Source organism: Gopherus evgoodei, chromosome 11 (assembly GCF_007399415.2).
Source record: "Gopherus evgoodei ecotype Sinaloan lineage chromosome 11, rGopEvg1_v1.p, whole genome shotgun sequence".
Lineage (NCBI taxonomy): Eukaryota > Metazoa > Chordata > Testudines > Testudinidae > Gopherus > Gopherus evgoodei.
This window is the reverse complement of record NC_044332.1, coordinates 61379736-61406728: the sequence shown is the minus strand read 5'-3', so window position 1 is coordinate 61406728 and position 26993 is coordinate 61379736. Positions and strand designations below refer to the sequence as shown.

The window sequence follows — 26993 nt, the reverse complement described above, 5'->3', positions numbered from 1 at the left end:
TGCTTTTCATATTTTACTGTGATTATCCATTTCTAGACACATTTTTCTGCTCGTTTTTTCTCTTTAGGCATCTCTACAATATCCACAATTCAAACTATGGGAGCATGAATAGCAGTGTACACCAAAGTGCTGCAGTAAAAGGTTCCTAGATATCACTAATGTAATCCCCTTGAAAAGGACTACACTAGGAACCGTTTCATTTGCCCCTGGAGTGTCCACATGGGGGGGTTACAAAATTGCTCTTTGGTGTGCACTGCTATTCACACCCCTGTGCTGTGCGTGACAGTGTAGACATATCCTTAGTCCCTTGCTTTTTCACACTCTCCTCAGTAGTTTTTAGTTCTCATTTGCTTCTTCTGATCCTTTACTTTTCTTTTTTCCATTATTAGTTTTCTTTTTTCTATACTACACACTCTACAATTCCAGTATGATTTTTTTCTTTCACCTGAGGATCTATTTCTACATCCTATTCTTTCAGCCCATCTCGTTCTCCCTTTCTCGTCTTTTTTCTCTTCTCTTTTTTTATGTGGAGTTTTTCTTAACTAAGAATTTTTTTCTTTTGTTCTTAAATCTGTGATTATGTGACCTGCTTAATTGCTTTTTTTCTGTGATTCTTTTTAAACATATTAGTGTAGATTTCCTTCTTTCTCTCTTGTGCAATATTTTTTTGTTTTCCATTTTCATTTTTACACGTAGATTTTTGCCCCCAATCTTCTTATTTGTTTTTTCATTCTTTCTTTCTGTTACTGGTCCCTGATAATAGTGATGGACCATTGCAATTAGACTTATTCCACACGCTGCTGCCTTCTGTGACAAACTGACAATACCTTTCACAGAGGTTCTTATCTGTTGATTGGCATTAGAAAAAGTCAACCGATAGGTAAGAATTTCTGTGATGTGATATTGGCCTTCCACTTTGAAAGGTAGTGTAAGCAATAAAACTTAGCTCAGAAATCAGCTGGTGTGTTCGTCTAAATTTGGTGTTGCCACATGAAAAAATTCATGCATTGTAATTACGAGCTGAATATATCCAAAATTGCCTACATCCAGTCTTTTATTGCTACGTTTTTATTGTTATTGCTTTTAAATTTAATATTTCCACTAACTGATAAATGGCTAGGCCAAGATTTTGCCAGCAAACTGCTTTTCCCTGAAGGAGATAGGCAATTGCTGTTAGTGAACTGGCATAAAGTCACTATGAATTTTTCAGAATTTACTACTGTCTGCTGACATTATCCTCTGTAATAGGCAAACATTTAATCAAAATTTATTGGCATTCTTTTCTGAGATTCAAACGGGACATAACATTTTATGATATGCAGAGTATTTTAGAAGACTGTCATTATTTTCAGTGGAAAATTTGAAGTGATACAAGGATAACTATTGATGGAGAACTGGTAACTGTCATTAAAATATGCAACATTTTTTGCAGGAGTCATTTTCCTTTTTTTCAGGTACAACTGAAAAAGTATAAAGGGTGGAATTACCTCTGGTGCAGAGGGCCAGTGCACAGCTGGGCACCACTATAAGCTGGAGTGGGGTTCAATTTTATGACCTTGCCAAAGTGCCAGTTAAATGTTGAAGTTGAAATCTAACAAATTAGATTTTCCAATTTGATAAGTGTTACAGTCCACATAGGTATGTCTCCTAAGTTCCATTCCTATCTCCTAGAACTGGAAGGGACCTCCAAAGGTCATTGAGTCTAGCCCCCTGCCTTCACTAGCAGAACCAAGTACTCATTTTTGCCCCAGATCTCTAGTGGCCCCCTCAAGGATTGAGCTCACAACCCTGGGTTTAGCAGGCCAATGCTCAAACCACTGACCCATTAGGAAAAACCCTTTTATAAATACCAGGGAGTGTTAGCTTATTATTTTTAATGCTAGTTTCTTAGTGTAACTTTTACCTTGGACAATATGCTCAAACCAGGATGCTTGGTGCTCTTAACCATTCAAAACATTTATTAATTCATCCAGAACCACCTGATCCAAGGATCAGCAACCTTTGGCACACAGCCCATCAGGGAAATCCGTCGATGGGCTGGGATGATTTGTTTACCTGCAACGTCCATGAGTTCGGCCGATCGCAGCTCCCACTTGCCACGGTTCGCCGTTCCAGGCCAATGGGAGCTGTGGGAAGCGGTGTGGGCCGAGGGATGTGCTGGCCGCTGCTTCCTGCAGCCCCACTTGGCCTGGAACAGCAAACTGTGGCCAGTGGGAGCTGCGATTGGCCAAACCTGTTGATGCTGCAGGAAAACAAACCATCCCGGCCCGCCAGCGGATTTCCCTGACGGGCCACGTGCCCAAGGTTTCTGATCCCTGACCTAGTCATACAACAACAGTTCTTCAATCAAGTGTAGATCTAGTGAACATTCTAGGCATGTGCTGAACACAAAATACATGTGCATTCATGTATCAGAGGGGTAGCTATGTTAGTCTGGATCTGTAAAAGCAGCAAAGAATCCTTTGGCACCTTATTGACTAACAGACGTTTTGGAGCATGAGCTTTTGTGGGTGAATACCCACTTCGTCAGATGCATGTAGTGGAAATTTCCAGGGGCAGGTATATATATATGCAAGCAAGCTAGAGATAATGAGGTTAATTCAATCAGGGAGGATGAGGCCCTGTTCTAGCAGTTGAGGTGTGAAAACCAAGGGAGGAGAAACTGGTTCTGTAGTTGGCAAGCCATTCGCTGTCTTTGTTTAATCCTGAGCTGATTGGTGTCAAATTTGCAGATGAACTGAAGCTCAGCAGTTTCTCTTTGAAGTCTGGTCCTGAAGTTTTTTTGCTGCAGGATGGCCACCTTAAGGTCTGCTATAGTGTGGCCAGGGAGATTGAAGTGTTCTCCTAGAGGTTTTTGTGAATGGCAATATACAAAAACTTGTAGGAGAACACTTCAGCCTCCCTGGCCACACTATAGCAGACCTTAAGGTGGCCATCCTGCAGCAAAAAAACTTCAGGACCAGACTTCAAAGAGAAACTGCTGAGCTTCAGTTCATCTGCAAATTTGACACCATCAGCTCAGGATTAAACGAGGATTATGTGCATTCATGTAAGCAATTAACATAGACCAGTCTTGGAGCCCAGCAACTAACCAAGGAACAATACAAATCACCAAGAATCCTTATTACATTTCATTATAACAGCCAGTTATCAGTTCTTTGGTGCTTCTAATACATTTAGCATACTTCCAGTCCTTCTCCAAGGAGGAAGGATGTATTTGTCTTAAAGGTACTTCTAGGAGCTTGGTCCTCCTATTTGAATGGTTTGGTATGAACAGGACAAATTTTAAATATCAAAAGCAATTGCTTAAAATTATTGTTTAGATCTCTCAGGCCAATTTTCTTGGGCTTACAAAGGAGAGTATGCTTATAGCATTTGTTAAAAGCCAAACTGTAGTTATGTGAGGACTTATTAAAAAGAGTGTAGACTCAATAAGATAACTGTCATTTGTTTGTATTAAAGAATAGAAAGAGAAATATAATCTTTGACACGATATCTCACTGCTGCTGCTTAGTCCTGTTAACCTGGGAGGAGAGGGAGAGCTGTTCATCAGTGTTATCTGCATGTCCAATAGTGCTTCTAGATTCTGCAGCTTCTTTATCTGTTCAGTCAACTCTAAGATCCACACAGTGACCTTAGGCTTCTATATCCTGTTTTGCTGAAGAATGGCAATCCTCTTTATTTTGTTTTGGACACTTTCGAAATTACTCTCAGCTTTCAGTATTCTTAGGCCTTGTCTACACTACGGGGGGAGATCGATCTAAGTTAAGCAACTTCAGCTATGTGAATAACGTAGCTGAAATTGATGTACTTAGATCTACTAACTGCGGAGTAACACTATGCTGTTTCAATGGGAGACTTGTTGACTCCCCTTGCGCTTCTCATTCAGGTGGAGTATAGGAGTTGACAGGAGAGTGATCTGCGGTTGATTTAAAATTACTTAGACAAGTTAGATATCTTCAAATCACCAGGACCTGATGAAATGCATCGTAGAATACTCAAGGCGCTGATTGAGGACATATCTGAGCCATTAGCAATTATCTTTGAAAAGTCATGGAAGACGAGAGATATTCCAGATGACTGGAAAAGGACAAATATAGTGCCCATCTATGAAAAGGGAAATAAGGACAACCCGGGGAATTATAGACCAGTCAGCTTAACTTCTGTACCCAGAAAGATAATGGAGCAAATAATTAAGCAATCAATTTGCAAACACCTAGAAGATAATGAGGTGATAAATAACAGTCAGCATGGATTTGTCAAGAATAAATCGTGTCAACCAACCTGATAGCTTTCTTTGACAGGGTAACAAGCCTTATGGATGTGGGGAAGCAGTAGATGTGGTATATCTTGACTTTAGTAAGGCTTTTGATACTGTCTCACATGACCTTCTATAAACAAATGGGAAATGCAACCTAGATGGAGCTCCTATAAGGTGGGTGCAAAACTGGTTGAAAAATCGTTTCCAGAATGTAGTTATCAGAGGTTCACAGTCATGTTGGAAGGGCATAATGAATGGGGTCCTGCAGGGACTGGTTCTGGGTCTGATTCTGTTCAATATCTTCATCAATGATTTAGATAATGCCATAGAGAGTACACTTCTAAAGTTTGTGGATGATATCAAGCTAGGAGGGGTTGCAAGTGCTTTGGAGGATAGGATTAAAATTCAAAACGATCTGGACAAACTGGAGAAATGGTCTGAAGTAAATAGGATGAAATTTAATAAGGACAAATACAAAATACCCCACTTAGGAAGGAACAATCAGCTGCATACATACAAAATGGGAAATGACTGCCTAGGACGGAGTACTGCGGAAAGAGATCTGGGGGTCATAGTGGATCACAAGCTAAATATGAGTCAACAGTGTAACACTGTTGCAAAAAAAGCAAACATCATTCTGGGATGGATTAGCAGGAGTATTTGTAAGCAGGATATGAGAAATAATTCTTCTACTCTACTCCGTGCTGATTAGGCCTCAACTGGAGTATTGTGTCCAGTTCTGTGTACTACGTTTCAGGAAAATTGGTGAAAGTCCAGAGAAGAGCAACAAAAATGATTAAAAGTCTAGAAGAGGGGTTGGCAACCTTTAAGAAATGTTGTGCTGGGTCTTCATTTATTCACTTTAATTTAAGGTTTTGCGTGCTGGTAATACTTTTTAATGTTTTTTAGAAGGTCTCTCTTTATAAGTCTATATATTATATAACTAAGCGAGTGTTGTATTCTAAAATAAACAAGGTTTTCAAAATGTTTGAGAAACTTCATTTAAAATTAAATTAAAATGTTGATCTTATGCCGCCAGCCCGCTCAGCCCGCTGCTGTTCTGTGGTTCTGTTCACCTAGGCCCGCAGCGGGCTGAGCGGGGCCTGCAGCCGGGACCCTGGCTGGCGAGGGTCTGGCAGCCAGAACCCCAGACTGGCAGCAGGCTGTGCAGAGCCAGCGGCTGGGACCCCAGACTGGCAGTGGGCTGAGCGGCTCAGCCCACTGCCGCTCAGGGGTTCCATCCGCCGGCTCCTGCCAGTTGGGATCCCGGCTGCAGGACCCGCTCAGCCTGCTGCCAGTCTGGCGTCCTGGCCCTGCCCACATACAGTGGGTACTTACCTTCTCCCTGGTTCTGGCCCATTCTCTTCTTCTCTCTGCACTGAGCACAGGGCTGGCGGTGAAGGTTCTGGCCAGAAGCTGGAATGGGGGGCGGGGGGCTTAGGGTTAGGGCAGGAGGTTTGGGTGTTGGGCACTTACTGGGCAGCTCCCATTTGGTGCAAGGGATGCAGGTGGGAATGTGGGTGTGGGTGTGTGTAGGAGCCAGGGCTGGCTTGAGGGGTTTTGCCGCCCCAAGCAGCCAAAAAAAAACAAAAAACCCACGATCGCGATCTGCGACAATTCAGCAGGAGGTCTTTTGCTCTGAGCGGGAGTGAGGGACCTCCACCAAAAAGCTGGATGTGCCACCCTCTCCGAAGTGGCTGCTCCAAGTACCTGTGTGCTAAGCTGGTGCCTGGAGCTGCCCCTGGCAGGAGCTCCTGTTTGGTGCTTGGAGGGGATGTGGGGGGTACAAGAGTCAGGATGTGGGGAGGTGCATGGGGTGTGGGGGAGCTGGGTATATGGGGGAGGTGCAAGAGTCAGGGCAGAGAGCTGGGGGCATGTGAGGGGGGTGCAGGTGTCAGGGCGGGGGGTGCTGAGTATGTGTGTGGGTGGCAGAGTCAAGGCTGGAGTCGTGGGGGTGGTGGTAAAGGAGTCAAGCAGAGGGATGGGTGTGTATGAGGAGGGTACAGGACAGGGGCCTGGGGTGTGTACGGGGTACGGGACTCAGGGCTCAGGCCTAGGGAGTGTGCGGGGCTCCAGGCAGAGGGCTGGGTGTGTGTGTGTGTGCAGGGGTCAGGGCTCAGGACAGAGGGTTGGGGAGTGTATGAGGGGGGATATGCCCCTATTCCATGCACCCCCTCCTTCTCTGCAGCTCCTGCTTCCGCCCCCGCTTCATCTCTGCAAACCCCGGGACTCCCATGCCCCCTCCCACCCACTCTGCTCTCTGACTGCCCCCTCCAGAGACCCCTTGCCCCTAACCACTCTGCCTGGGATCCCACCCCTTGTCCAACTCACCCTGCTCCCGGTCCCCTGACTGCCCCCACCCCTTATCCAACAGCCCCAGACCCCTTACCATGAGGCTCCTAGCTGCATGTTCTGCTCTACGCAGAGCCAGACATGCTGTCCTGCAGGAGCGGGCAGCCCTGCCCCTCAGAGCACTGTGCGTGCACCGGCATGGCTCCAGGGGAGGGGGAAGCATGTCTGCCTCCCTGCAAAGCCAAACACTGTCCCCCTGAAGTGTGAAGTCCCGGCCCCCAGAGTGCTGTGCTCAGTGGCGGCATGGCTCCAGGAGAGGAGGGAAGCCGAGGAGGGGCTGGTTGCTTGATGTGCTCAGCCGGGCACTCCAGCGTGGGAGTGCAGACTCCGCAGCTTGCTGCACCGGGAGAGTGGGGCCATTTGCTCACCCCTGCATTACGGCGTGCCTGGGCACACCTGGCACACCCCGTGCACATGCCTATGCTTCTGCGGAGGGCGGAGAAGAGCGGGCTGGGCCAGTCTGGGCAGGATTTTTAATGGCACGCTGCTCCGGCAGGCAGCAGCGTGCCATTAAAAATTGGCTCGTGTGCTGTCTTTGGCATGCGTGCCATAGGTTGCTGATCCCTGGTCTAGAAAATATGACCTATGAGGGAATATTGGAAAAAATTGGGTTTTCTTAGTCTGAAGAAGAGAAGACTGAGATGGGACATAATAGTTTTCATGTACATTAAAGGTTGTTACAAGGAGAAGGGAGAAAAATTGTTCTTCTTGACCTCCGAGGATAGGACAAGCAATGGGCTTAAATTGCAGCAAGAGCGATTTATGTTGGACATTAGGAAAAACTTCCTAACTGTCAGAGTGATTAAGCACTGGAATTAATTGCCTAGGGAGGTTGTGGAATCTCCATCATTGGAGATTTCTAAAAGCAGCTTGGACAAACACCTGTCAGGGATGGTCTATATAATACTTAAGTCCTGCCTTGAGTGCAGGGGACTGGACTAGATGACCTCTCAAGGTCCCTTCCAGTTCTATCATTCTGTGATTTAGCAGGTCTTCACTAGACCCGCTAAACTGTCTGCCAATGTATTGATCACCACATGTTGATCCCCAGGTAAATGTAGAAAAGCCCTAAGTTTCTCTGCTAACTCTGTTGATATCCAGTAGATGGCATGGGTCTATAATGAATTTCTTCAGTCTGTTTCTTATCGGAAGCTTTTTATGTTTAATTCATTTCCAAAATTGTTTTTCAGTATTAGCCCAGATATGAATTGGAATTGCCCCCTCTTTTAAGCAATTTCTTTTAATATTTCAAAGTTATAACCTGTTAAGTGTATATCTTTCAATATTCTTTTTACTGTTGGTGTCAGACAATTTATATCATTTCAGGAGTGTAACAATTCTTTAGAGAGAAACCAGACATCTGTGATGTTTCCTAGTCTGCACAGTCTCTCATCTTGCTAGAGAGATTAGATGTCTAGTAGCTTCTCTTTACATTTTTCAGGGCTTGTCCTGGGATATGCGACATTACATTGGAGGAACAAAGCAGATTATTCATATATAGAGATTTGTATTTCTGGTTCATAAGGCAAATATACAATTTCTAATTTGAGGTGAAATCTATATTGGGCATCTTGGGGTATTAGGGAGTTTGACCTCTGGAACTTTTAGTTTTATGGGTCAGCAACAAGCTATTCCCAGCTGGTTTAAACTTAATTTTTTCATAGTCATTTCTGTCTTTGTTAATGTATAGGAGACAAAAGAGCACTTGGCACAAGAAAAGGAGCAGTTATTCCTGTCTCTTGCCCAGTAGGGGTTCTCTTTTGCAAGATGGAGAGATGGAAGTTTTATCTACATGTAAATTATGGGAGTCTTTGGTTTGATGGACTAACAATAGTTGGAAGACTTTTTATCAATCAAAATTATGTACTTCAACTTCAGTTTAATTGATGTTCCCCAGGCGAGGATGTCACATCTGTGGTGATGGTGTGTACATTTGATTCTCATTGTCTTTGGCTCTGATAGGAAGCTAAAGTTTTAGAATATGCATTGGGGTAATTGATGTGTTCGTAGTTACTACAGATAATTAAAAGGGCAGAAAGAGAACTGTAGCTGTTATCAATATATTTCCAAAGCATATTTGACAGTTATAGTGCTTACACCATTTATGTCCAACTGAAACTTTATTTTAAGATGAGGTGATCGGTAATTTTCTATTAAAATAACTTTTTGATGGAAAATGCAGTTTCTGCAGAATCTGAATTTCCACAGAAATATTTTAATTTTGCCATAGAAATAGATTTTCCATCAAGGAAATAAAAATGAAATATTTCATTTCAGGTTGATTCAACATTAAGTAGCATCTCCTTGTTGTTTCAGCAGTGCCTTGTGGGAGCTGTGCTTTAGGTGCTTCATGCCCCTGCTCTGCTCTGTGAGTCTAGCTTCTTGACCAGACTACATTTGGACACATGCATCATGGGAGATGTGGTCTGGTCAGGGAGCCAACCCATAGGAAAAATGAGAGGACATAAAAATGGTCTGTCTTGCCCAGTATCCTGCCTTCTGACAGTGGCCGGTGCCAGGTGCTTCAGAGGGAATGAACAGAACGGGGATGTACCAGAACTACAACTCTCAGGAGGTACTGCGGCATCATAGGCAGATGCAGTTTAATGTTGAACTGACTCAAAATGAAACTTTTTGAGTCCATTCAACAAACTGCAACAAATTTTTTTATTTGGGAATGTCAAAATATTTTGTTTTAACCAAAAATGTCAAAACAAAATATTTAGACATTTCAGAACTGAAATTTTTGGAAACTTTTCATTCTGTGTAAAATGTTGATATTTCAGATGGGGGAAAAAAATCAAAATATCAATTTCTTGTAGGATGTAGATTCAGATTTCCACTTAGCTCTAATTTTGAGTTATACATAAGCGTGTATAGTTAGGCATGGCAGAATTTGGGTTTTTAAAAAAAATAATTTCAACTAATAAGATCAATGTTTATTTTTAGACATTTTAAAAAATTGTTTATTGATTTAAAAATGTCACAGTTGCGGGAAGTTGTAAGAGGGTCACACAATGTGGGAGGGGTCATATAATAATTATTTAGTGCCAGGTAGACATTGAGATTCAAAAAGTTAAAAATTTGTAACCATTAAAACACAAATAGTCAAATCGCATATCAAAATTTACAAAGTAAATACCCTTAAATCAAATGTTAAGTGTCAAGCAGCATTTTCTTACTTTGCCTATCTGTGTATTTTTTTATTATCATCATTGAAAATATTTTTCACCTGTTTGTGTGTATACAGTAAAATCACTCACATTTAACAGTAAAGATCAAATCTTTCCAAGTCTATGTATTGTTTCTGTGCTGCAACTCCATGCTGGGAATAATTTCACCTACAATTACTAGAAATGGGCCGTGCCAAGCTGCAAAATTTACATCCAGAATTGGATTTCCCTAGATTTCAGGAGTGTTTGTTCAATTCTGTAATGACATTCAGCTCTGAAAACAGTGGCCAGATGCTTTTGTAATGCACAGTTACCATCTATGGTTTTGACATTAGGCGATCCTTAAATTTTGTTTCAGATTATTGGATGCTGACTTTAAGAAATGGGGACTGATTGCCTGTTATGGTTGTCTTTAGAAAGACAGGATATAGTATCTTGATAGATTAGATCATGTTTATATAGCTCTAATCACCTAGTATTTAGATGCTGTCCTTCTGTAATAGCATGCAAAACATTATAATCATCCTTTTCAGGACCTCAGATATTTCCCAACATGAAAGAATTCAGAAAAGTAGTGTCAAAAAGTTATTGTTTGGGTTGTGGATCGAATGTAGCCATTAAAAACGGTAGCTAATAGGTTAAGCCCTTACATTCTCAATGCTTTGTCAACAAATAGCTTGTTTCCAATTATTAGTATAGGTGATTTTTCCCCCACTTGATATCCCAGCCATTGTCTTTTGAACATACAGTTTTACTACCAGTTGTTTTCTGATTGCCAACTACATCTATACCACAAATGGAATAAGGATGCATTTCACCCTTTTGAGGCAGGTCTTCATGAGGCCTGTCCACCATTTAAATCCATTGTAGGCCCTCAGAATTGGGAAGAAGAAAATATTGCCCAGACCAAATGGTACCAACTATTTATCTGTAAATTGCGGAGAAAATCTTCTTCAGAGAGTTTAAACATCATTTCTTGGCACTAATTCTGGGCTGTCTGCCATGCCAAATAAACGTAAGAGGCCTTTTGTTAAATTGATCAAGTATTTGGGATCTCAAGAGAGCAAATGAAGGGAGTGATAAGAGCAGTAGGTTAGATTAAATGGGACCTGGATCCAATCCAGGCCGACTGAAGAGCCCCAGTTAACCAAAGGGTTCCCCCCACAAAAGTGTCCATGTTCCTTTTTCCCTATCTGATTCTGATGCATAAACATCAGCTTTTTAAAATAATATATATATTTTGTGGCTCTGTTTACTGATGAGCAATACTTTAACTTTACACAAACATCACAGCAGTTGGCATACGATAAACATGGGTCCAGTCAGCAAACTTTGGGAAATTACTGCATCCAAGGGAAATCATGAAACTCAGAATCGTCTTTTCAGATGTACCTATTGTAGTTTTCCATGGAAAATAAAAAATGCCTATTATATATTTTTTGTATACTATCTTTCTCAGAATCTATTTTGCTAGCAGTCTAAGAAGTGCACACAATGAATATGACTATAAATCTAATCAGTTAAGCAAATGTTTTAAAATATCTTTATGCATTTTGTGGCAAAGTCATCTATCAAACAATTGAAATCTGCCTCTTTCTGCTGAAGTGGGAAAGCCATGAACTTGCACTCAAAATGCTGCTGCTGTCACTGTCATTTGGCTGAAGTCAGAAGTAGTAGTCAGGGTGAAGAATTAGAGAGGGTGGTTGTGTTCCTGGCTCGCTCTCTCATCCAGTACATGTGGCACATCATAGCTGTCTCCCTCATGGATTCAAAATTAATGAGTACAAGTGCCCTCCTCCAGGCTGGGAGCAGAATCCTACCATAACTCATCCCTGCTGAGAGCGATGCCATGATCTGAGTGAAGTTGCACATACTCTCAACAGGCCTGATCTGAAGTCAATAGAAAGACTTGAATGGAATTAACAGAGACAGATTACTGTTTTGTAGGGCCCTGAGCCAGAGCAAGCTGGAGCCCCTCCCCACCCCTTCTGTCTGCAGCCTCCCCTCCCCCCCCAGCACTCCTGTCAGGGAGCATGGTTGGGGTGGGAGAAGGCCCAGCGCCCCAACCCCACTACCTGGCAGGAGTGCCAGATGAGAGGAGTGGGCCAGGGTGTGGGGTGCCCATTTTTCCAGGACCCCTCAATTAGCCAGGGCCTCTAGGCATGGTGGCCTGGTGGCTAATATGCCACTGAGGCTTAGGATCAGGCTATCTATTATGTTATGCAAGACACCTGAATTCTTGTGCCACAAACTACCCCTTGGAAAAAATCGAGAAAAAAAACAGGACCCACTTACCACCACATTCTGCATCAAGAGGATTAAATCTTGTTCAAATTGTTTTAGTTGGTCTGGAAACATTTTAGACAGACCGGACAAAGCACAGCACAGATGCTTTCAAAGGGAACGAGGGTTCAAGCACAGAAACAAAAAACAACACTTTTTGATCTGAGGCACAGCTTCTCTGTCCAGCATCGGCAGCCACCCACCCACCAGCCTGAAGTCCACTATGTAATATAGACAACTCCCTGCCCTGTGAGAGAAGAAAAGGGGGAGCTGGTGCTTGTAGCATGGCATGTTGGCCTGAAACCCAGTTAGTCCATTCCATAAACCTGCAGCTGACTATTTGAATGCTTTCTTCCTATGAATATAAATAACAGAGGATAGATGTTTACTGCTCACCTCACCTAAATTATGTAATCCCCTAGCATTATAGCACCAATAACTTCGTAAAATCCAGCCTCACCTGGATGTACACATGTATGTTACTCTCTGCTGCAGAGGCAAGCTGTTAAAATGCTAGCAAGGACGTGGATATCTTAATGACTTAGGGAGACAAGCATATAGTTGAAGTGTGGCTTAAGGTTTTGGTTTTTTCCACCTTGGGTATTGGCATGATGTTAGCATCCAGACCAAGGGTGATAAAATGGACTCTTCTGAGGGAATGGTTAAACATAGTCTGTAGGTAGAGAGAAAGGAACTTGCCAAGTGCAATGTAGAAATAGTCCTAAATTCAACAGGACCAGAGGCTCTCTTTCAGAGAGGTTTTTGGATTTGATTTTATTATTCAGCAGGCTAGAATAATAGAGTGATCAGGGATGTCAAGTCTGAGGGAGAGGACAAAAATAAAATATTTTTTACATCTCTTATAGTCTGCCTGCTAGATTCTCTATTACTTCTCATACCACGCTTGGAAAGTTTCATTGGTACCTCAAGGGCAATGAGTCTGTCGTTATTGAGGGATATGAATGCAGATACTACTGTGGTCCTACTGACAGCTGTAAGCAGTCTCACTAGTAGCCCTGCCAGTCTTGTTTACTCACTGGTACATGTGTTGTCTTGCAAAAGCAACAGAGATTTCTACCCTCTTAGTTATAATTGCATCCTCAGCTGCCTTGCGAGACACACAACTCCCATGCTGTGTGAAGTGGGGAAAAGCCAGCTTTCTTTTGCAGCTGGCAGTCTAAATTTTAATTTTTCCCCTTCTAATTAGGCTTAGGTACTCCTTTGTGTTTTTCCTATATTCATATGAGGTAAAGAAACCTAAAAGGAAAGATTTGCAATTATCCTAAAGGTGAAAGATGTAACAGTCAGAGTGAGATTGTTACTCATAAAGAGTTCGAGTTGAGCTTTAAAGAATTCAGATATGAGAGCAATTCAACAAAGTTACCAAATCTTGTCTTCCTGCTGGCCTACATATTTTGCCTACACACCCGTATCCATTCATACCATTAAACAGGAAGGTCAGGAAAAGTTTTACAGGGGAATGATTCAACAAAGCTAACCACATTTCTTTTGAATCCATTTACAATTATAGTTTGTGAGATAAAATTCCATCAACAACAAATTATGTCTGCAAAAAGGTACATTTCAATTTTATATGGAATGTTCAAGATTCCTATATGGTTTGTGTAACAAAGTTACAAATAAAATGATTAGGAAATTCTGCTCCGTTATTTTTTAATGAAGCTATTTGTTTGTTTTACCTTGCTTTAGAAAAAAATAGTAGCTCTAACAACAATTAGTAAATAGATGCATATTGAAAAGGGGATTTGTGGTAGTCTTAATGTAGACTAGGGCGACCAGACAGCAAGTGTGAAAAATCTGGACAGGGGCTGGGTGGTAATAGGAGCTTATATGAGAAAAAGACCCAAAAATCAGGACTATCCCTATAAAATCGGGACATCTGGTCATCCTAATGTAGACTTTTATGATCCAGCTGCTTTGCATCAGACCAGTTGTGTAAAGTAGCTGGAAATCCATCTTAACTGGCTACCTGGGGATCCTCTTTGTGTCATCCCTCATTGTGATAGAACTGATGTAGCAGCTGTACTCCATCCCCACACTTCCTCTCGTGTAGGAGGCATTCTGGAAAGAAAGGAGGTGTGGCTAGCGTGTCGCCATGCTCCTGATATCTCCAACTATCAGGCTAAGGGAAAGCCCCAGGATTTGGTGAGAGGGGCATAAAGGTGGTTTAGAACCACCTTTGATCCATCCTCTTGATTTGCACTGAGCTTAAATGGTCAAGACAATCTACCCCTCAACTCTTATTCCTAGGGAAATCTCTCATTATTACCCTAAATTCACTACTGTCTTAGAGACTTGCTATTATTTCATTTTGTTCTTAATTGTAATTTTGACATCAGAAATGTTGTTGCTTGATAAAGAGGTTATGAAAATCTTTGTTAAACAAATAAATTAATTAACTGAACACAATGCCGTGTTTCCTCCTCCACTATGTTTTCATTGTATGCTTTGTTTGGGGTTTTTAATCACATATTGTCATGACCTATGTGTTCTATGTTTTGGGTGAAATCCTAGCCCCACTGAAGAATATGGCAAAACTATTGTTGACTTTAGTGAGGTCATGATTTCACTCTGAGCCTTAACAGTTTAGTGCTGTGAGCCTTCTTCTTGTTTTCAAACCTCTCCATAGACTTCCTCTGCCTACTGTCTCTGGCCTCAACCTTCTGCTCTCTTAACCATGTCCTCTCACTCTCATTCCTTCAGTTTTTTTTTCTTTGCATTGCTGTGCCCACCTCCTGCCACAGGGATTACAATCTTGGCATTGCTACCAGGTGTCCCACATTTGTTCATGGTTCCCTTGGAATCCCTGGTGCAGTCTCTCTACTCTCCTATGTGAGATCTAGCAGCTCTGTTTGCTTAGGCTATGTGTACAGTAGCAATTTTATCGGTAAAACTTATGTCATTCAGGGTTGTGAAAAAACCACCTCCCTGGCCGACATAAATTACACCAATAGAAGAACTGGTGTGGACAGAGCTATGTCTGTGGAAGATACTCTCCTGCCACTCATTGAGGATGGTTTAATTCTGCCAACGGGAGAGCTCTCTCCCCTCAGCATAGAGCAGCTACACAGGAGACCTTACAGTGGTGCAGCTGCATCAGTAAGTTTCCTAGTGTAAACATAGCCTGTGTCTCTTAAGGTTTAAGTGAGAAGTACTCCAGGAACTGGCACTTCACTCATTCTGCCTAGGCTCCAGCAGAGGTATCAAAACATCAGCTCCCTGGTTTGTGCAAGCAAGAAAGGGGCATGTGCAATTTGCATTGCTGGATACAAATCCTATAGCTGCAGAATTTTGGTAAATATGGAGCCCTGGTAATAACTGATTTGTATTGTTCCATCTGAAGGTTATTCATTTCATTCCCTCATGATTGCCATCTCCTAGATTTTTATAAATCTAAAAGACTTAGTTATTAGCAGTGTTCTCAATTCCCCAGAAGCTGGCCTAAGCTTGTAGATCAAATATCAGACTTAAAACAAAGTTTTGTTTTGTTTTTTCAAAATGTATATATGTCAAATTCTTTTAGTGCTTTCTTTTCATCACTTTTTTCCATACTGTTCTACACATGTATACACATCTTAAGACTTGTCTACACTTAAAACTCTGCAGCAATGCTACTGTAATGTTTCAGTGAAGACTCTTACCTACGCCAATGGCAGGGGTTCTCCCATTGATTGATGTACGTACATCACCAGACTTGATAGCTAGGTCAATGGGAGAATTCTCCTGTCAAGCTAGTGCTGTCAACACCAGGGGTTAGGTTGGTTTAACTGAGTTGGTCAGGGGGGTGGATTTTTTACATCCCTGAGCAACGTAGTTATACCAACCTAATTTCCTAGTGTAGATCAGGCCTGATTATATATGCAACATATAACATATTTATTGAAAATGGTCCCAAACTCACCTCACTTTTTTATGCTTAATTTTGTCTTGTTTGTTTCAGGTGACGAAGTATCACATACCCTTTGCTCAGAGTTTCTCCATCCTGAAACGATGGTTTGTGAAGTACCATGTGCAGTGGACTGTGTCGTTAATGACTGGTCAGAATGGTCATCTTGTTCCCACTCATGTTCCAGTAAAAATGCAGAGGGGAAACAAAGCAGAACTAAATCTATCCTGGCACTGCCAGGGGAGGGTGAGTAGAACTATATTTGGATAAGACCCAAACACCAATATTATAGTCATAATTAATAATACTTCACACAGAGATGAATCTTTGCACTTACAAAGATCTGTGCAAAGATTAATCTGTGTGTGGCTAGATTATACCCATTGCCAATATAACTATGTTTTAATGAAAGATATTTAATAAATTTTATTCTGTGGATTATTTGATTTTAAGGGGCAGGTTCTCAGCTAGTGGAAATTGTGATAACCGTCTTGATTTCAAAAGAGTTATCACAGTTTGCACCAGTTGAGGATCTGCCACCTCTAAAAGAGGAATCACACACACACACAATAAATGTATGGCACAAACTCTCGATACCTATGTAACTGTATAGAAGCATATTAGTTCCAGTCTAGAAGAGAACAGAAATATGTGTAAAATCAGATACTTTAAAAGCAAAAACATGTTATATATATTAGACTCATCAAATTTGCTCTGAGTTCTTGTTTTTTAGAATTATGTAAACAGCTTTATAGCTGTGTCCCTTTCTCTGACTCTTCATAGACACATGCATTAGGCATGTTTGTCTGGCTTACAGTAACACACTCGGTGGACTACATTATGGTGATTCTTCTACTGGCACAGTTTTGTACAAAGACTTCTTCTCAAGCACAGAGTTCATACAACTTCTTGGTTTTAGCATGTGCAGAGCTGTGATCAGGATTGGGCCATTGCTGTTCTCTATGCAACAGAAAGTCAGAAAATACCAATATCATTTTAAAAAATGGTCTGTGTCCTATCTGATGGTGACAATCCCATCAGATATGACAGACTAAGTAGTACTGGGTCAGCATTTGTATGTCAGATCTCTAAGGCCTTGTCTATGTTCTAAAAAATAACCTTTATCGTCAGCAATGCATGCAACTAACCTGGTGCTTACTAACCTGGTGCATACTTTCCCCACAAGTAAAGAAAATCTCTATTAAACACCATTTAGAAATCATCATTAAAACCACAGGTTATGTTTGTGTGTCAGCTTAAGCTTGCAAATGCATCCTCATATGAGTTATCTTTATTCACGTAAATGGCCCCCATTAAAGTTTGTAAAGAACATTGGGATGAAAACTGCTATATAAGTGTAGACAGAATGGCAACAGTTATTAAAAAAGACTAAAACGTGGCAAATTATTAAAATAAAAAAATAAAGTAAGATGCATATTTCCCATGAAGGTAGCAATATGTTCTGAAATGCAAACAAGATAGATGCAAAATTTCAAGAGCAAAATAGAAACCAGAATTATTAATTTGAAAGAAAATACATGTGCAAATGTGCATGCTCTATAATCACAAGAATATATGATCTGAAAACCTAAAATAGAAGTGAAATGCTTTGAACTGAAGACTTTGAATTTCTCAGAAAGAAATAAAACATGAATAACAATCAAAAGCCACAAGTCTTTCTGAACAGTGAATAAAACAGTCTACTGTACAATACCAGGAAAAGATAAATACTGCTGTCTATCAGGATAAAAAGGGAGAAAAGGACAATAATATGACTTTAGTGAGACAAGGAAGGAGAAGTAATATCTTTTATTGGACCAACATCTGTTGGCAAGAGAGACAAGCTTTCAAGCTTATACAGAGCTTTCCTTCATGTCTGAGAAATGTACTCAGAGGGTGTATCTACACAGCAAAGAAAAACCCACTTCTGGCCCATATCAGCTGCCACAGGCTCATGGGGCTCAGGTTGTGAGGCTGTTTCACTGAATTTCATATGCCATTTTGTTGGCCAGTCACCTGCGTTTGTGAGATCCCTTTGTAACTCTTTGCAATCTACTTTGGACTTAATTATCCTGAGAACTTTTGTATTGTCTGCATACTTTGCCACCTCACTGTTTACCCCTTTTTCTAGATAATTTATGAATATGTTGAACAGTCCTGGTCCCAGTACAGACCCTTGGGGGATCCTTCTATTAACTCTCTCCATTTATTCCTATCCTTTGTTTCCTATCTTTTAACCAGTTACTGACCCGTGAGAGCACCTTCTCTCTTATCCCAATGACAGCTTACTTTGCTTAAGAGCCTTTGGTGATGGATCTTGTCAAAAGTTTCTGAAAGTCCAAGTAGACTATATTCACTGGATCACCCTCATCCAATGCTTATTGATCCCCACAAAGAATTAGTAGATTGCTGACGCATGATTTCTCTTTACAAAAAACGTGTTGACTCTTCTTCAACAAATTATGTTCATCAGGATTATCAGATACATAGTTAGTCACCATAGTTTCAACCAATTTTCCTGATATTGAAGTTAGGCTTACCAGCCTGTATTTGCCAGGGTTGCCTCTGGAGCCTTTTTTAAAAATTGGTGTCATAAAGCTATCCTCCAGTCTTCTGGTAAAGAAGCCGATATAAGCAATAGGTTACATACTATGGTTAGAAGTTCTGTAATTTCGTATTTGAGTTTCTTCAAGAACTCTTGGGTAAATACCACCTGGTCCTAGTGACTTATTGCTGTTTAATTTATCAATTTGTTCCAAAACCACCTCTACTGACACTTCAATCCAGGACAGTTCCTCATATCTGTCAGCTAAAAAGAATGGTTCAGTTGTGAGAATCTCCCTCACATCATCTGAGGTGAAGACTGATGCAAATAATTTATTTGGCTTCTCCGCAACGGCAATGTCTTCCTTGAATGCTCCTTTAGCACCTTGATAGTCCAGTGGCCTGACTGATTGTTTGGCAGACTACTTAAAAAAAATACCTAGAATTTTTGTGTCTTTTACTAGTTCTTCACATTCTTTTTTGGCCTGCTTAATTATACTTTTACGCTTGACTTGCCAGAGTTTATGTTCCTCAGAAGGATTTGATTTCTAATTTTTAAAGGATGCCTTTTTGCCTCTGAATGCCACTTTTATTAAGTCAGTTAGGCATGATGATGTTTTTGGTCCTCTTACTATTTTTTTTAATTTATGGTATATATTTAATTTGAGCCTCTATTATGTTTTTTTAAAAAAGTTTCCATGCAGCTTGCAGGCATTTCACTCTTGTGATATTCCTTTTAATTTCATTTTAATTTTCATTCATGTGTCATTCCCCTTTTTGAAGTTAAATGCTACTATAATAGGTTTCTTTGGTATTTCTGCCCCCTACCCTCCAAGATGTTAAATTTAATTACATTACTAAATGATTCAGCTATATTCACATCTTGGACAAGATCCGGTGCTCCACTTTGGACTTAATCAAGAATTTTATGTTCCCTTGGGGGTTTCAGAACTATCTGCTCCAAGAAGCAGTCATTAATAGTGTTTAGAAATTTTATCTCTGCATCATGTCTTGAGGTGACATGTACCCAGTCAATATGGGGATAGTTGAAATCTCCCATTATTATTGAGATTTCTGTTTGTATAGCCTCCCTAATCTCATGGAGCATATTGCAATCACCTCGGGCTCTGGTAGGTGTCAGTTCTTCAAAACCCACTACTAGGTTTTCCCCATGGTTACAAGTTCATAACTGTCAGATTCCAAACTGGAACAATCAGGACTATTTCACTGTTTCCTTTGTACATTTTGGATCTCTGATATTGGCCTCATGTAACAGGTGATCAGCAGACAATGGCCAACTCCTATAGATGGAACTTCAAAAGTCTGGAATTTTGCATAACTGGAGGTAGGAAATTTGCCTTCATCTCCCCCTAGATATTCCCCAGGAAAACCACTTGATATTTGTTCTAAAAGTCCATTCTTGTCTAGCACATTGTTCAGTATAGTCCTTTGAAGCCCTCCTTCACAAATCCTGATCTCACATCTGTCCCATCTCTCACTTTGAGAAGATACATACAATCCTGATCTATAATAATACATAAACCATTCATTTAATACAATAGACATCAAAGATATTTAAACATAATTCAGAAAGGTCTCTGACATATCAGGGCACAATCCTGACTACTGGGGGGGCTATGTCACACCTGCTCTGCAGCCTTGGGTGCCTTGCTGTGCCAGCTCCCACCTGGGCCAGTCACAAACAGCCTTCCATCATTCAACCATGCCCTTAGTGTCTGTGTGTAAATGCAGCCTGCCAGCTATACCCTGGCTCTCACTAGCCTTGGCAACACAATTCCAGTCCTGGATCTTCCCCCAGAAATGTATATCCTGTACTGCGCAGCTCTCTTTTGGGCTGTACAAATATATTAAGTCTGTTATTTCTTTAAGGGAATAATATACCTTCTTATTATTTTAAATAGAGTACCCTGACACTCCAACTTAAACACACTGGATTAGCTGAAACAGTACAATAAGTTTATTAACTACAAAGAGAGATTTTAAGTGAGCATAGAGTCAAAAATGGTTAGAAGAAAAATAAAGATAAAATGTTTAGTAGTATCTATTTACAAAACTCTTAATTGCAAAGCAAACTTTCTCACCATCTGCTCCAGCAGATTGCTGACCAAACTCTCAGGACGGGACCCGTCCCCCTAGAGTCCAGTGGCTGTTTCCTTTTGTCTTCTCAGGTGCAGAGTGAGGTGGATAGGGAGAGGGGTGTCTTGGGAGGTTTACCCCTTCATTTTATAGTCCTACCCCCTCCCCTTTGAGAGGCATTTCCCGTGGGAGAAGATGAGACACACTTTAATGAAGAAAGAAAACTCCGTGCTGTTTCTTTGCTAAAATGTAGATTTTTATCCCTGCCCACTTTCTTTTCAGAGAATGGCCACTTGACAGGTAATTATCTGTCAGCCTTGTGGACACCTGCCTGAGGCATAAGCTTGCCCTTTGTCTCTGAGGAATTGGTTTAGCCATTCCCCAGCCTTATCTGGGAAATATACTTCAGTCATGATTTCAGTTTATGTTCATAGCTTTACATATAATGTTGCAATGTGCATTTTTTTTCATGATATTATTCATCAGAAAGTTATGAGTTGTTTTTTTTTTAATTATACCTCACCAGGCATACCTATGTAGAAATGTTCTTATAATAGTGTGATGGTGTGAACACAAGTGTATTCTGTCACAGTGCCTCAAGGATATGGCAGGAAATTGCTGTATCTGTCAGAGTGAACATATTATAAAGGTAATATTTAAATATACTTGTTTGAAAGCCAGAGTGATGCTGGCATTTAAATGGAATCAATTAGCTTATGAATAGTAGTAGCAGCATGGGAAATTGGAAATCTACTTCACACATTTCAGTTTCCATTGTTCATTCCTCAGAATTCAATTTTGTTCAAGGCTCATTTAATGAGGAAGCAGTATTTTGGAAGGCTGTTACTATAGCCATAAATGTCAAAAAACGACCGACCGACCAACTTCTTTCTTTCTTTCTTTCTTTCTTTCTTTCTTTCTTTCTTTCTTTCTTTCTTTCTTTCTTTCTTTCTTTCTTTCTTTCTTTGTCATAAAACAAACTTTATATTTCTACATGTGGTATCCATCCACAATGTTCTCTTGATTATAATAATAAATATATTATTCTTTTCACTACTTTCAGGTGGGAAACCCTGTCCTCCTCACCGGGCCCTACAGGAGTATCGCTTATGTAATGATCACATTTGCACACAGTTCTATTGGGAAACATCTCCATGGGGTCCTTGTTCTGAAGACACTTTGGTAACTGCCCTCAATGCTACCATTAGCTGGAATGGAGAAGCTACTTGTGGAGTGGGCTTGCAAACACGGAAGGTTTTTTGTGTGAAGAATAATTTTGACCAGGTTACAAATAAAAGGTATTGGGAGAAAGAGGTTCTTGCAGATGCAGTGTTGACTGCATTGCTGGATTAATTATTTGTAGTTACAGTACATTAAAAATGCAAATATTCAAGTGTGTTTTGGGAAAACTGAAGCTATGAAAGTATTTTTATTGCTAGCTTAATTTTCCAGCTTCTGAGAAAGGATCTTTTTATATAACAAAAAATGAATGGATAAACCAGTTTTATTTGTAAATGTAGCAGTGGGTGGGTCACAATACAGTTTTTTTCAGTGTCTGAAAAAATTTAAAATGGTTAATCTATGATTCTTATTCTGACTTTTTGCAAATGTTTTTACTGCTAGGAAGTTGTGATTAAAATATAACCTGGAACGGAACATAACAGCTACCAACCTATTTTTAATAAAATCCTGTTAATAAAAGAAGAAACAGTTCACTTGGAAGAGTTGATTTGTATTGCTATTTCAATAAGTACACTAAAACCATTTATTTAGCACTGTGTATATTCTGAGCTTCTACATTGTGTTAGTACCCCAGGAAATGAGAGGCACAGATAATTTCCCCAGTATAAAAAAAAATCAAGCCATCGCTTATTCCTTGCAGCCTCATTTTAAATCTTATTACATGTTTTAAAACAATACTGCTAAATATGGACAGGCTGTGGTCACTTCAATAAAGGTAATTAAAATTCTTGAGGTTAATTAAATTAATTGAGCAAAGAAGAGAATGTCTGGTACCCACTAATGTACGGTAAATTTATCACCATTAAGTTATACCATCTATAGTGCCATATAATGTGTAAAATAGTTATTTGTCCCCATCCTCTGCTTACTAGCTAGGTGGAAATGGAGCTGAAATGAGAAAGTAAACACTTGGGGAGAAGGGGAGGATGGATCTAGGACTAGCAGAGGAGGAAAGAGGGAGTTTTTATAGAGAAAAGACTTGGGCTGTTGTATGAGAGAAATGGAAAATTATAGCATGCACTGGGATCTTCAGAATTCAGCACTCCTGCATTTTAAGGTTTCAGTGGAAATATTTTGTTCAAATGTAATTGTATAGTTACAATAACATTCTAATTGTGAAGTGTAATGGAATGGATTGTATCAGAAAAGGTGGAGGTCATTGAGCCACTAAGGACGATCCCATTGGGATGATTTTGTTCCTCTTTATTCTGCACTTCAATATATTTTACAATGGCAACCCCCTTTCCCCCTAAATAATTAAATTAAAGAAGCAAAACCAAACCTCTCTGAAGTTTCTCAAAAGTAGTTTCTTAATTAAAGGGCTTCCAGTATTTCAGAAGGAAAGAAGTAACTAGTGGAACTCCAAAAATGATAGAAAAGTGTAAAAGAGGTGATAAGAGATTAGAATAACCTGGTGTTTCCAGAGAAGAAAGGAATAGTACTCTATTAAATGTATTGACTTTGAGCCCTGATCCTGCAGTGAGCGTCACATGTTTGGATTTCCTCACCTATGTGGAAGCTCTTTACAGACTTGGGGCTCCTGGCAGTAAAATGGCGAATTTTTAGACTATAATGATAGTAATATAACAGAATAATTGTTAGTTTTTAATGTATTTTACAGTATATAATTGTTTATTAAAATTGACTAACAAGTTAGGTTTTAATATAAAACTGCTGAAGCAGTAGTAAACTAGCCTTGTGGCTTCAGGAACTTAATTTATCCAAATAAATAATCTTTGTGTTACCACCCTGAATTTTTTACTTCATGCTTCTCCCCCACCCTCCCATTATTTGAAAAAATGTAAGCTGAAACATAACACACCACCTTATGGAACTGAAAGCCACTGAAAATGGGGTATAAAAAAGAACACTGAATAAAAATAGATTGCAGTGGCTTATATACTGTATCTAGATGTAATGAAAGAAAAAAAATCATTGTACAGTGAGAATTCTTTCTTCCCTCTTGAATATTCATGGTTATTGAATCAATGCATTTCATTGTATCTCTTTTTTTAAAACCTTGTTTGATACTTTTAGGCATTACAAAAATGTATTAATAGTTCAGTTAGCTGAATTATGATTTTCAGATTTATTTTTGTTTCTAATATCCTTTAGTGGTACAGTAATATACATATAGATAGATATTTAGTTATTGGTTGGATGCGTTCAGGTAGGTGATGGGTATTTCTCAAGCAATCTTTCTACATGGAAATTAATAAAGATTGTGAAAGGCTAATTCTGTTTTTATTCTCCCACTTAGAACAGCTGATGTTCCTGATCAAAGGGAACTGCCCCTTTTCCCTTCCACCCATGATTCAAACATGGAGCTTCTTGCATCTGATTTTTTTCATTAGAATATGTATTTCATTTTTAAATTAGGAGTCTGAAATTGACTGCAAAATCACAAAGATCTATTTACTGTAGTGTACTGAGAAAATTATAGACACACATTCCCATAAAGATATAGACCTAGATCTTGGTTTGTGCCTGAAGAGTGCTCAATGCAGGTCAGGAGGAGGATTGCAAACGAAGCTTTAAGACACCTTTGAACTTTCCTAAAGCAAAGGTTGGTGAAGGCTGGGCCAAATCCTACGTACAATTTAGAGTAGCCTGAAGGTGAATTGTAAGTTATGCTAGCTGCACACTGATCTCAAGAGTTGTTCTGGGAGCCAGAGGTAGCTGGGGTGTAAAATTAGGCCTAGTATGAACAGAAACAAGCTTAGAAACAAGCTAGAGAGTAAACCTGGAAGGTTTTCAAGATGTAAAGAACTGAATTATTGTATTTATTGGCTATGCATTATGGAGTTCAACCACAACCATGTGCATCCTTTTTTTTATTATTTAGCTGATGGGGGGTGTGTGTGTGTGTGTGTGTATGCACACATACACATTATTTTAGGGACTCTCATATGTTGTATTTACAATTGTATTGATAGGTGTCCAGATTCCCTCCGACCTGAAACCATGCGTCCATGTCTGCTCCCATGTAAAAAAGACTGTGTTGTTACCCCTTTCAGTGAGTGGACACACTGCCCTATGACATGCCAACATGGTAAGATTCTGAAAATGAGAATAAATAAGATTTTAAGCAAACCTGTTCACCTCAGCCCACCCAGGCATTGGTTTTCAAGACAAATAAAGTTTCACAGGTCTTTATATTTACAGTATGTGTTACCTCGAATAGATGAGTCCATGAGAAAGCAAATGGGTAAGTTTTGCCTTCAACTTTTATGCATGGTCAGATAAATATTTTTACCCTTAATCTCTAATGATTATTAAACTACAGAATGGACAGGCCCTCAGAGGCCTTTCTATACTAATAAATTTGTTGTTTAAGCAACTTGTTAATGTTATAAAATTACTTCATTATTACAAAATAATTTAATGGAGTTTATATTTTATTCTAACTCCAGGTTAGCCTGTTTAATCAAAGCCCTAGTTAAAAAAAGCTGTGATAGACTCCCCAGGTTTTCAAACCTGACTGGCCAGCGTCACCTCACAGCATTAGAAGTGAGATCTGAAGTGTAGACTTTCAGACTGGTTGTTAGGCTCCCCCTCTTCACCTGCCACCAGGCTTACTGGAAAATTTCAAATCATCCCTCAGATCTTCCACTAAATAGCAGTATGTCTATTTAAGAGGGAGATTTTCAACAGTGCTTAAAGGGTTTAGGAGTTCAAGTCAAAATGAAGGTGCCTCAGAAAATCTACCCCATATTGATTTTCAAATCATTACTTCCATGTCTATCTGTTATGAGTCCAATCCCACATTCTTTGCCCAAGTAAAACTGTCACTGATTCTAGCCATTGGGCGCTGTGATATATAGTGGACTCCACTGGCTGATTTGAGTCTGTGAAGCTGTGCTGTAAAGGGCCACAACTCCTGATTAGAGTGTGCTTCTGGATCTGGAATATAGCTACCGTGTCTGGTCAGGGGACAGTCCTAAATGGAATGTGGGGGACAGAATGGCCTCACTAAAAGCTGCAGGATTAAACCCAGGAGACTCTATCACACCTAGGAGTGCAACTCAGGAAACTTTGCTCCCACAAGGGTCTGGCTGTGGCAGAGTGGTGAGAGGAAGACAGGGTGACAGGTGAAGCAGGTATGCTTGTGATCTCACTCGGAGATCCTGGTTGCTCATGGTTTCTGGCTGAGCTAGAACTGATCCTGCAGTTCTGGCCTCAGCCAGTGACTACTGCTGTTGGCAACCTGAGCCGCTGGCATTGGACTGCAGTTGTGGCTGCCACCAGCAGTGGCCACTATGGGGCTTGTTGGCTGGAAGGGAACAGTGGGGTTCAGGGAGGCTTATAGAAGGGAGAGGGGCACCGGGGGTTAAGGGAGGCTTAAAGATGGGGGAGGAGGGACAATGCGGTTAAGGGAGTCATATGGAGTAGGAGGGGGCAGCAGTGGTGAAGGGAGGCTTGCGGAGGCAGAGGGGGCAGCAATGGTAAAGGGAGGCTTGCAGAAGGGGGATGGGGACTGGGACAGCAGTGTGGTTAAGTAATGTGTATTGCAGTGGGTAATGGAGGATCTATCTACTGTTTCTTGAACCTTGTAGTGCCCTTACATTTTTTGTCTCCCTCTTGAGAAGAGATCATTCCTAAGTGTGTTGGGTACGCAGACAATATCTGTGCGACTTGATATGATGTAAAGCTAGGAATGGGTAGGGGTATTTATCCGTTGGTTTTTAATAATGAAAGATGACTATACACGTCCTAAATTATATTACAGATGGCTAGTGTAGGGAAGATGTTTTTCACTGCTGTAATAGTAACGTTAATAAGGAAACATGATAAGATTATTTCATGAGCTTTTGATTTGGTGAATTGTGTTGCTGGGGAAAGTTAAAAGACTAATATCACACACTGGAGCCTGCCATTGTATGTGCAGGGCATACACAAACTTCCTTTTATAGCTGTGTCAATGTATTTAAGTCTGCAGTGCCCCTGCTGTTCCAGTCTTTGGCTGTCTAGAATAAAGACTAGCAATTTCACTGTAGTTTGATCACCTAGACAAGTGTTCATAAAATACTAGGTAATAGCTTATTGCATTTATTTTAACAGTGATTTACATCAGATTTAAAACCAAATGGAATAAAGCCTGGACCCTGTCAGAATGTTTTTTTTCCCTCGGATG

General features: G+C 40.3%; 1 protein-coding gene across 2 annotated transcripts in view; it reads left to right on the top strand.

The window, feature by feature from the left end:
• Positions 1-26993, top strand: part of THSD7B (thrombospondin type 1 domain containing 7B) — a 529845-nt gene that overhangs the window by 273647 nt on the left and 229205 nt on the right. For both annotated transcript variants that reach the window (XM_030580720.1, XM_030580719.1), the window contains exons 8-10: positions 16031-16222; positions 21681-21915; positions 24796-24911. In XM_030580720.1, the coding sequence (XP_030436580.1) occupies positions 16031-16222; positions 21681-21915; positions 24796-24911 (543 nt within the window). The remainder of the gene's footprint in view (positions 1-16030; positions 16223-21680; positions 21916-24795; positions 24912-26993) is intronic.